The sequence below is a fragment of the Micropterus dolomieu genome, linkage group LG16, assembly GCF_021292245.1.
Source record: "Micropterus dolomieu isolate WLL.071019.BEF.003 ecotype Adirondacks linkage group LG16, ASM2129224v1, whole genome shotgun sequence".
Lineage (NCBI taxonomy): Eukaryota > Metazoa > Chordata > Actinopteri > Centrarchiformes > Centrarchidae > Micropterus > Micropterus dolomieu.
In genome coordinates, this window is record NC_060165.1 from 677,316 (window position 1) to 689,296 (window position 11,981).

Here is an 11,981-nt window from a genome sequence, read left to right on the forward strand (position 1 = left end):
TCTTTTCTCAGACAATGGCTTGCTTTTCTCCCACAGACAGCTCTCTGGTCTTCATGTTGGTTTATCCTCTTTAACAGGAAATGCTGTATTTGTAGGTTTGAACCAAGGATGAAAACAGACTAGTCACGCAGAGCTATTTAATGTTTGGACAATCAACCTAAAAGGCAACACCTGGGCAACAAGAAACATCTGGCAGTCACATGTTCCAATAGTTTTACTCACTTGAAAAACGGGTGGGTTCAAACAAAGGGTGGCATGTCCTGAGTTGTTTAACACATCTAGATGTGAATACCAGGAAATGAGAGCTGAAATTCTGAACTCTTGTCTCATACTCATCTTTTGATCTTAAACCCAAATGTCTTCAGTGAACAAAAAAACCAAAGGAATTTTTGCCTTACCGTTCCAATACTGTTGGAGGGAACTGTATCTACAGAACAAGGTTGCATTACCTGCATAATTCCTTTAAGGTAATCTATTGAAATTAAAATACAAATGAATGTAAAAACTACACAAGTAATTAAGGGGATTTAATTATTTTATTAGAATTTCAACAATTTTCTAATGACAGGAATTGGTAAAACCAGACAGGTGTTTGTGAGGAATATTTTCTCTGACTCTTGATTTTTCAGTTTAACATACATTAGTTGCAGCCCTGTGCTCTGTGCAGAGCAGCAGGAGCAGAGGACATAAATATAGAAAACTGTTGTGGAAGTTTGGGCTTCAGTGTCGGCTGGAGACCGCTGCTCGGGGGGGGGGGGGGGGGGGGGGGGGGGGGGGGGGGGGGCTTTACTCTGTGAGCCCAAGCTTCTTCTTCAGGGACTCTGGCATCTCAGGGGGAGGTGGCCGGGGCAGGCGGAAATAGACCTTGACGGAGTCGTAGATGAACCACTGCAGAGCCGTCAGAGTACCAATCATGATAATACGGGCTACCAGACCCTTCCATACACCTTAGCAGGAGACACACAGAACATCACTGAACTTGAAGTACACTCAATGCTTCAGACCTTGTTGAGAGCACTTAACCTTAACGATTAAATTTTTATTGTGATTAATCGCACAATTTTCTGCAATTAACTGCAATGTTATGTGCAAAACTGAATGAATTCTAAAGTAGTGTTTTGTGCACTTAATTTAAATGCACTGCTATACACACAAGTGCAACATCATGTGGTTTGAAAACACTTTAAAACAAGTGAGATTTTTACCAGCAGTATTCCCTTTACACTATAGAAATTTCAACTTAAATATTAATGTAATCAAATCAAAAATAAAAGCAAAGCTATTCGACACTGCCAGGGCATTACCTTTATCTAGCTTGTTAAAACAGGTTATCACAGTCCAGAGCCACAAAACACATAACAGGCTCCTTCTGAGCAACAGGTTAACATAAACCTGTTTTCTTGTTTTTTTCCCCCCCTTTTATAACTGGTATCAGCAGAAACATGTTTCTTTTCTCAGCGAGCAGCAGAAACAGTCTATGTTCAGTAGCAAGTGTCCCTGTTAGAGTGAGGTGTGCTCGCCTCTCACACACCGCTAAAGAGGAAGTGTCTTAAACTTTTTGTACGCAACACAAGTCATTGGAAGAGACTGATCCTCGCTGTTTGTGAGTTTCCAGAATCTGTTACTGTTTAATAGGACATCAACAGGAGGGAATTCCCTGCAAAACTAGATGTAGGCCTATCAGGTAAAGTTATGGAGCCTATAATTTTAACTTAAGTTAAACAGGCTACAGCTGTGTAGTGCATAGAAGCCGTTGCCATGGTTACTATCCATAGGCTGCTTATTACTCGCAGAGTGCTGTCTGATCACCGGAGCAAAGAGCAACCCTGTGGGGCCAAGCGACTATGTTGTGATTTTAAGAAGACTGACATCTTCCCCAATACTACCCAGCATGCAGTGTATAGCTATCCACTTCGCTGTGACATTTGATCGCTTGTCTTGCTTTTGTTTATCTACTTCTCCCACACGCTGCATCCAGCGTAGTCTGCTGAAGCCTCCCTCTGCTGCTTGTTTGGGTGGATGATTTGCAGGCTGATCAACAACCTGTGGTTTTACTGGATGTGTATTCAGAGCCAGTGAGCAACAGACTTTCAAAAATAAACTGCGTTAACGTTCCGATAAAATAATTGTTGGCATTAATGCATTAACATGCCCAGCCCTAATACATACATATACACATTGTATTTGTATAGCACCTTCCTAGTCTTTGCGGCCACTCAAAGCGTTTTTACACTACATCTAATTCACCCATTCAATGAAAGACTTTGGTTCAGTTTTATGTTGCACTGGTTGATAGTGGCTGATCCTGTTACAGCAACAAAATTAGTTTCATTTAGGGTGACAAAGCATAGTTTTAATCTGCTGGTATTTCATCTGCAGCATGTCCGTCCCCCAGGCTTACAGCACTGGGAGCACGCTGTCTGTAGATGACAGAGTTGCCAGTGCTGCAGGTGGGCTGGGGGACAGGTAGATTGTTCTCACACGCCAATGACTCAAGCACCTCCAACTGTACAGCCAGAAAGCTGCTGAGGAGCTCTGCTCAGAGCACAGCGCCCTCCAGAGGTGGATCTAAGGAGCGTGTTGATCAAAGCCTCATGTTACATACACACTATGCTACTGTTGAAATTACTGTGGACTAGTGTTCATACAGACCTTTGGGTCCCAGCTTCTTGAGGACCTGGGCAGCGGTGCTGCCCTTCTCCTTGTTCAGCACAGATACCACAGAGTCAGCAGGGTGGGACACGATGGCACAGAACACACCAGCTGCAAACAAAAATCACATCTGCGATCAGCTTGAATGACAGATCTAATACCACTTCAAATGGAATGATACACCATTACAGAAATCACATGATCAGATATTTCTGCCAATATGTAGTTAAGTTACTAAGAAATATTCCTAGCAATATTGTACGGTTCATAGTTACTACTTCAACTTATTTTGTTTTCTAGCTTTAATGAGCATCAGGTTTTGGAGTGCTCTGTTCCCTCTCTCAACTTGTGGAAGTATATTTTACACTCAACAAACTGAGAAGTTTCACAGAAGAATACCAGATACAGTCCTAAGTAGTGTTCTCTTACTCACCAATGTAACCGGCCACAAAGGTGACCACCAGCTGCTCAGGTTTGCTGCACTCACTGCGGGGTTTCGGAACAACATACTTGTAGAGCAACTCCACAGTGCGCTCAAAGCAGGAAAACTTCATCATGGTGTAGGGGATCTGCCTCATCCACAGGGGCACAACGCCCTTATAGAAACTGGAGTGAAAAGGAGGGAGGAGAGGAGACACGAGCTCACAAAAAGCATCAAGTGCAGGGTTTGCATTTGATAAACAAAATATATCCACAACCTGGGAGAGTAAAGGTATAAAAAGTATAATGTTAGTCTAATTCTGATAATATATTTACAGGTTATACTTGATTTGGATAATTTGCTTACAAATACTTTAGTTAAGATTTAGCTGTTTCACAAATAAAACCTCTGATATTAGCCTACACCACTGGGGTTAAGGTTTGATTAATACTAATTTTAGTGTATTCATTATAATTTCAGATCATAGTAGGCTATAGGCTACTATAGCTTACCATTTAGTAGCCTAATATTAATTCCAATTGGACAAAAAAGTAGTTTCATTTTTGTGGGTTGTTTTCAGTCATTCAATTATTGTACAAGACAAATGCTGTACTTGGTGGTTAGGCTCTCATTTGTTTATGCAAAGTAGCCTACTAACTAGTCGATAATAAAACCCATGCATACAGAAAAAGGAGTTCAGCATTTCTAAAGTTTGCTGTAGTGCCTCAGCCTTTTTTTAATGTCCTGTCTACTCCAGGCTGTGATTGGTTGGTTCGCGAAAAGAGACTTTGACACAGCTGCATGAAAGGCTCCCGATCTCCCTGCGGAGATTAGCAGGCAGGCGAGAACGGGATCAGTTGAGCGTCACGTAGAGTACAGAAAACCTGATCTGGAGAGGGCATAGAGGGGAGCCGGTGCCGGTACGCCAAAGAGTAAAATGTGACAGTACCGGTGAATACCGGCACAAACAGCTTTTATGTTGTGAGAAATAACAGGAAGTCATCTCTCCCAGTAGCGCGAGCTCAGCTTCATAGAGCGTTCATGCGCAGTCAAACCAACGCAGCAGCTGATTAATCCAGCACCTACTACATGTGCTAGAAAAAAAAACAAAAAAACAACAACACACAAACGCTGTGGATGAGAGGAGAGGTAACTGCTGGATGTCAAGACGTCGTGTGTAAGTTTATGTTCTGCTTGCTCAACAGTTGGCTATTAAAAAAACATCGTAGAATATTTGAACCCCGCCCCCCCAATGAAGTGTTGATGATGTCGGCCCATCAATTCATTATCATACTACAAAAGATGTTATTCCCCCCCCTCCTAAAAAGGAGTCTTTATGGACAGTCTTAGAGAGTCTTTACATGTTCTCCTGGCAAAACACTGTCCGTCCCCCAGGCTTACAGCACTGGGAGCACGCTGTCTGTAGATGACAGAGTTGCCAGTGCTGCAGGTGGGCTGGGGGACAGGTAGATTGTTCTCACACGCCAATGACTCAAGCACCTCCAACTGTACAGCCAGAAAGCTGCTGAGGAGCTCTGCTCAGAGCACAGCGCCCTCCAGAGGTGGATCTAAGGAGCGTGCATCAGAAATTAATTTTCCATTTATTATAATTATTCAAGCACTAATGCAACTACTGTACCATTCCTATATCTAAACAACCCAATAGCCATTTTACATAACTTAATGACAGTGACTTATAACAAAACGGAATGCTGAGAAATTGTAAAAGGTAGTGCACTTACGCCCAGATACCCTCCTCTGCGAACATCTTGGGGACACACTGTCTGAGTGTGTTGGCATAGCCCGGCTGGGTCTGGATACGAACTTTGACAGCCTCCATGGGAGCTAGCGCAATGTCAGCAAAGAACTCTGCGCTGGCAGAGGCAGCCAGGTACAGCGATGTCCTCCACAGGTAGGTGTTCTCCTGTATGTTGATAGCACAAAACAAATGGTCAGGTTTCCCCCGTCACTCAGCAGCATAGTATTTAAGAAACTATACTTTTGGTATAAAAATGCTTCCAGATCAAATGTTATGATAACCTGCATGAAGCCAGGGATACGCCACATGATATAAAAGCTGACAACCCCAATCTACCACAAAGATTTTAAGACACTGGTCACTAGGGTTGGGCTGATAGATGATGCCATTGTTCATCGGCGATTGCTGACAGACATCCCAATGTTGAGCCGGCATCGTGATTGTTTAACTTACTCGCTTTCTTTGTCCAAGCAATGTCCAGTTTTGTCCGTTTTTTTTAATAAATATCAAGTAGTAGTATCCCAGATCTCTGGGTGGCAACTGAAGTCTGAGCACACGGTGGCTTGCTCCAGAGAAGAGCGAGTGAAGATAAATCAATGTTTTAAGTAAAAGTTAATTTAATAAAAAGCAGTTAACTCTGAGCTCCTCCTGTGGGTAAATGGCGTACTTGCCAGAGTAAAATCCATTATAACTGCGGGTGTTTGTCCAAAAGCTGCAGTGCCCTAGGCCAGATTTGAAAATCTCAATGCTGATAAGCTATAGTGACGCAGTGTCATGAAAAATTTGTGCTCAAGTTGAAAATATTCATGGATACACAACCTCACTACCCATGCTACACAGTAAGGTCAGTGTTTCCCCTGTATTTATTCAGGAGGGGTAGTGTGCTGCAGTGAAATTTTGAAATGTTCCACGATCATCAATGTGCTGCTAATGTTTTCACTTTGCTGTCAAGTACATTCTATAAGAACCTATTTTATAAGTAGAATCAGAATCATTAAAATTGAAACAGTACCCAACCCTAGTGAAAACAGGGTGTGTGTGTGTGTGTATTAGCTGGTTAATAAATTCATACAACTAATGCAGACAATCTCCAGGGTTTGTGATTTTCTGCTCGATCCCAAACTTGTTACAGTGTGTCCAAGAAGCAGCTTCCCGTTCTCTTCAAAATACGTGCCTACCCTGCTTTTGACATCAAGCTGCACAGAGCAGATCGAGCCAGGTAGGAAGTCAAGACACATCAACGACAAATAACTAGAACAAAATCGGACTTCTGAAACTCACAGGGTATGAAGTGCAGAAAATGGAACAAAACTGCTTTGTATCAGCCACACACAGTGGAACACAAGGTACCAACATTAGATTTATCCACACACAAAATATATAAAGAATGCTTTCAGTCCTATGTGGAGACAATTTAGTGCCACTCATTTACCTGAACTCATCACCAAAATGGCGGTTCTGAATGTAGCAAACAAACATGTATTCCTCTTTGTTTTTACAGCCGTGTCCAGTCTCACCTCTCCAAGCAGGTCACTGTAGAAGATCTTGAACACTTCATAGAAGCCAAACTTGCACAGCCCCTGCATGGAGTAGCCGATGAAGGTGGGAGCCCAGCCCTTTGCCAGGCCTCTGACACCATCTTCCTTCACAGTCACTGCAAAGCCTTTGCCGATGCTCTTGTACTTATCTGGATCTACCTGCGGAGGAGAAGAATATTGTGAGGAAACATGTCAACGGCAGCTCTGGGTTTTGGTATCTCAAACACATCCAAGAACATTGGTTCCCTGCTTAAGTGCTTTGGAGGGAATTGCATTTTCCCAAAACTATAAAATCTAACTGCCCTGAAGCACATTTTTCTAGACTGCAATTTAGGTTTTAAGTTATATCAGCTTAACAATTTTTTAAATGTCATATTACTGTCAAAATTACATCACCCTGATGGGTAATGTGTTTGGATGACCTATAAATCGTCAATAGTAAGAATTCAGTGTGATGTTTTTACAAATACAGTTATCACATCTGTCTGGGTCAAACTTCAATAATCAGCAACTGAAAGTAGCAATGAAAAGTAATGAGACTGACAGATTAACTATTGAATTTTATTGAATGCACAGTGCTGCGATTGCAAACTACTGTACTTTATGTAATTCACACACAAGCAGCAATTTCAGTTTCATTTGGTTGCCGTTATTTAAATGATATTCTATAATGGTCCATTCATTTTTTTCTCCACTGTATTTTAACTAACACTTATCACTATAAGCGGTTTCCACCGTATAAAGCACTGGGCACAGGATCCAGACAACTCCAGGACTTTCCAATTTACAAGCTTTTTAATTGGGGCTAGAAAAATTAATTCTAGGGAAGGCTACAGAAACACTTGTTAAGTCATTTCAATTTTACAACACTAAAGACCACACAAAGCCATGGGCCTGTGAGGTTGGAGGAGCTGTGCTAATTGTCATTACTATGAGGTTCAGCTTCCATACAAACCTGCAGACGGCACTTGACAAGGTCGAGGGGCACCACTGCTGTGTGTGTGATGCCGCAGCTCAGGATACCCCCAAACCCACACAGGGCATAGTACTTTGAGGACCCAAACTCACAGCTGATATCCTCTGTAGTAAAAGGGAACATACATGCAACATGCAGGGTCACATGCAACACAGGACACAAAAACATCAAACCAGAACCACATAATGGAAGAGTTGCACAAGAAAATCTACTTAACCCTTCTTGACGGGTGTGTGCCCATGTCCCACCTGTGGACAGTTTGAATTCAGTGCCAGGTCTCTTCCATTATAGATGGGACGTGCAGCTATTCATTAAGATGGACCACACACCAAAGGTTGATAAAATTATTGTATGTGTGATTTCAGCATTTGTTTCCTACCTTACATGCAACCACTGGTTTCAATTCCTCAGTAAACTACGCATGTTAGTTTACAGAGATTTAAATCTTGCCACAGATAGCTTGTCATTACTCTGTAGCTGAAAAAAAACCCCACTACAAAATGACTATCGTCTTAGAGATGTGTAAATAAAATTACAGAATGTCATGGTTGAAACCACAGATTACAAGCAATAAAGGCATATTTTAAATTAATTTTACCACCATAATTACCAATGTCTTATCAAATGTACTTTCAACTCTTTGTCTACAACATATTCTTACTTGACAGTATTAGGTTGTCTGACCTTACCAGACAACCTAATAAGATACATGGTAATGCATCTCATAGGTCATCTAGACATTCAGACAATCCTGACAGACACCTGATTGTGTTAAATAGTTTGGTCAACATCAACATATTCTCCCTCAGTTCTGGCTCTCCTGACCTTCAACTACACGAGTCCTCTACTGTAAACGATGGGTTGGGTACAAATCATGCAGTCATGTTATCACTCCAACACAGAATCATAACGATCCATACACAAAAAAAATAAAAACACCACCTCACAACTGGGCCGATGCCATTTCTCCCATGCAAAGTAGTGCATTTTCAATGGACAATTGGTTATGAGTGGATGGGGTGGGACGTTACAAAAACAAGACACCGTGCCAAGAAAACAGACCTGCATTCTGCATTTGACCAGATCGAGGGGAACGACAGCCGTGTGTGTGGTGCCACAGCTCAGAATCCCACCAAAGCCACACATGATGAAATACTTCTGTGAGCCAAACTCACAACTGTCTCCCTCTGAAGAAACACAGGGGAGACTTAGGAAAGAAGAAACTTTTTCTTCGGATGCAAATGCCCAAGAGTTTAAAGAATACAACTGGTTAGACGTTGGACAATCCAAAAGCTGTACTGTTAGGGAGACAAGTGCACTTACATTTACTCATTTAGTTGACGCTTTTATCCAAAGCATCCACACATTGGTAGATGGGTCACAGTGAGGAACTGAGCTCTCTCTCACACCAAAGGCATGCGTCTTATTCACTGTGCCGTCACCACCCACTTAGGCCATGTTGGAGCCAAATAATTTTGGTATAGTACCCTTCAAACCCCTAAATATATGCACCTACACTCTAAATCTTTTATGCATTATCTTAAATAGTTGTTACAACACCTTAAGTAGCAAGACATAACTAAAGCATCAGAGGAACATCAGCACCTTGGCAGAAAAAGCCCTGTAGATTAAATTAACTGCTCAGGGAAACACAGGTTTAGAGACAACTTATTTTACCAGTCTTGCGCTTATGCAACATAGTGATTTAACTTTCCTTCCTACAACTGGTTAGTTAGATTTCAAAGCAATGGAAGCCTTATAATGTGATTATAGTCAAACTCTATTGAAAAGGTCTCACTACTGTTGTGAGCTAGCTACGCTGTTTAGGATGAAGCTCAACTTTTAAATGCAAGGGAAAATACTGAATAGAATGGCTTTATGACATGGACTTTATTCCACAAGCTAGTGTTTTCTTCCAATAAATGTTCTTTGAACTTTATCAAACCATTATAAATATTTAAATCTAAGACAAAGTGTTCTTGACAACCGGTATCAGTTTGAAGTCACGACTAAAAAAAAAAATAATATAACTTAGTTTGTCATTACGTGACTTAATTAGCGATTCCCCGCTGAAAAATAGCTTGATTCTCATTAAATCCAATCCAAAGTAGTTTGCTGAGGTGCAAATGCAAGTATCACTTTGTCCTTCCTTGCCCTCCACAGGCGGCTTGTATGCGGCACAGGCCTAGCAGCTAACTGCTCCAACAATTAAAACAATTACAAGCGTTTAACGATAACTTATTGCACACAGGCAATTGTATTTAATAAAAATAGAGTAATACTTAACGTTACGCAGCGAAGTTGGCCACAACCTGTCAAACTTGATCGGCTAGGCTAATGCGGCTAACACTAGCCCTTTAGCCTGCCGACTAACGTTATGCGCAAAGCTTACCTTCTGCGGCGGCGGCGGCTGCCAGTCTGCGGGCCCGCTGTCCATGAAGGTTCTGTTGGGGTTCCTCCAATTTCTGGAGGGTGAACATGGGAGCGCTGAACGGGTTGGTCCGGGCCAGCTGCGTCAACGAGGTCGGATACATGGTGGTCTCGTGTCTCCTGGCGGAGCTGTGCCGTAATGAGCAAAAAGTTAACTGTGCATTAACGGTTTTAGGTCGAGCTAACTAGCAGAGGTGACTGGTAAGTTAACACAACACACACACTAAACTGAGGAATGTCACATGCTGGTTAGCTTAGTTTGACGTCTGCGTGACCGTGAAAAGGAAATGCTAAGCAAGGCTATCTAATATACTACCCGAATAATAACGTAACGGGTTACGTTAACTGTTACATTTCACTGATAATCGGTAGCCAAAACCTCGAAGCTCCCTGTTAACATATTCGTGTCGCATTTCCTTTGTTCATTTCTAGCTGATGCCAAAATGCTATGCTAAGTTAACTTACGTGCTAAGCTAACTTGACCGCTCCAAGGTGGAAGCTCTTCTCTTTATTGGAAAGCAGCTTAAGCAAAACGGCTAACAGAGGTAATAGTTCATTAAAAATGCATCCTCCTTAAATAAGCATAAACGTAATATTTATTACACAATATTTTAAATTTATAATTGCACTCACTCTTTCAGGACTGAAAACGTTGACTCGGCTTGGCTGTAACCGGCTGCTGAGAGAGGCCGAATGACCTCGCGGTAAATCGATTTGTCCTTTCGTGACGTCACCGACAAATCTGGGCGGGACCGTCCGTCTATTCGGAGCTGTCAATCAACACCCCTGGTCCAATCACAAAAATAGGTTAATGATTAAATGAAGGCGATGCGGTCTGTGGTATGAATGATGATGATAGGAACCGAGGGAATTCTATCAACAAAGATTATGCTTTCCCACATAAATGAATGCTTGCGTGTCTGGCAACCATGAAACAGAGGAGAGATGTGTGTGACAGAAAATTACTCCAAATGACAAACCATGAAAGAAAGACTAAGTGGATTACCCGGTGACAGCTTCTTCTGAGAGCGAAGCCCCCATTTAAACAATATTAAGTAGCTGCAGTCCCGGAAGTCGCAGTTTCAGGACCCCCGCAATCCTGGGAGTTCTACGACCGTAGTTCTTTGTGGCAGCGCCATCTAGTGGAGTGGTGGTGATAATACATAGCAACACAAAGCAGGTTTACCCTGTTTGCCAGTAGGCCGATGTACGCAGCCGTACGCAGCTGTAGGGTTAAACGGTTGTAAATTAAATTGTAGCATCCCCGGCTGAATGATGGTCAACGCTTTTACTGATGGTTCACAAAGGCTTTATTCAGGGGGAAAAAGGACGATACTGTAGCTCCATAAACCTGAATACACCTTGAACTACTAAGAGCTACGAAAGAAAAAAAAAAAAAAAACATTACTCTCCTTTTACATTCCAATCATGAAATATCGCCTTTTTTTAACCTGTTAGCTTAGTGACAACCTCTGATCAGAGTGCTATAAGTAAGCATAATAAACTTAATTATGAAATATTGGTAGCACTTTATAATAACTACACACTATGAAGCATTAGTAAATAAGGAATTCATCATTTATAAAGCATTGTTCATACTTTAATACACATTAGTAAGTCATTCATAAACACAGTTATAAATGGTTTATTCTTTGTTATCTACACACTATGAAGCAGTTGTTAAATATTAGTACATTTTTAATTCATCATTTAGAAAGCATTGTTCTTACGTTAATACACATTAGTAAGTCATTTATAAACATACATGTTGTATTCTTTATTAATAAGCTCATCTATCATACTTTATACATGATCGGTTCACTATTTATAAATGAAGTGTTGTTTTAATGACAAACCATTTATAAATGAGTTGTTGATGGTTCATAAGATCATTTGTAAAGTCAGGGAGACTGGCTCACCTCTATTGACCTGAACTTTCACGTTCCTGTCATCCCCGAACACAGGAAGTTCCTGTGGTTCTCCTTCCGGGGTGTCCAGTACCAGTACAACCGCCTGATGTTCATACTCCCTGGCACCGCGCACTTTCTCCAAGTGTGTCGAGGCGGCTCTGGAGCCACTGTGGCGGTTGGGCATTAGGGTCCTGTTTTGTCATGTCGATCCAGTGAGACAGAGATAGCGCCTGTGGATTCGAATCTGGCCTACTGGCGGGGCCCCCTCTCTCTGTCGGTCGGGGTTCCCCTGGGC

The 11,981-nt window shown here is 41.8% G+C and overlaps 1 protein-coding gene and 2 non-coding genes across 3 annotated transcripts; all 3 read right to left on the minus strand.

Moving 5' to 3' along the window:
- Nucleotides 1-790: 790 nt before the first annotated feature.
- Nucleotides 791-10,562, minus strand: LOC123984809 (phosphate carrier protein, mitochondrial-like; the record flags this gene model as incomplete). The annotated part of the gene is given in 8 exon segments (XM_046071959.1): nt 791-947; nt 2,653-2,763; nt 3,086-3,258; nt 4,816-4,997; nt 6,350-6,529; nt 7,326-7,450; nt 9,739-9,905; nt 10,410-10,562. Coding segments are annotated over 7 exon segments (1,070 nt in total), but the record flags the coding sequence as incomplete, so codon positions are not given.
- On the minus strand, nt 2,380-2,582 carry LOC123985260. Its single transcript, XR_006828639.1, has one exon. It is a non-coding gene; the product is annotated as a small nucleolar RNA SNORA53 (small nucleolar RNA).
- On the minus strand, nt 4,453-4,655 carry LOC123985261. Its single transcript, XR_006828640.1, has one exon. It is a non-coding gene; the product is annotated as a small nucleolar RNA SNORA53 (small nucleolar RNA).
- Nucleotides 10,563-11,981: the final 1,419 nt, after the last annotated feature.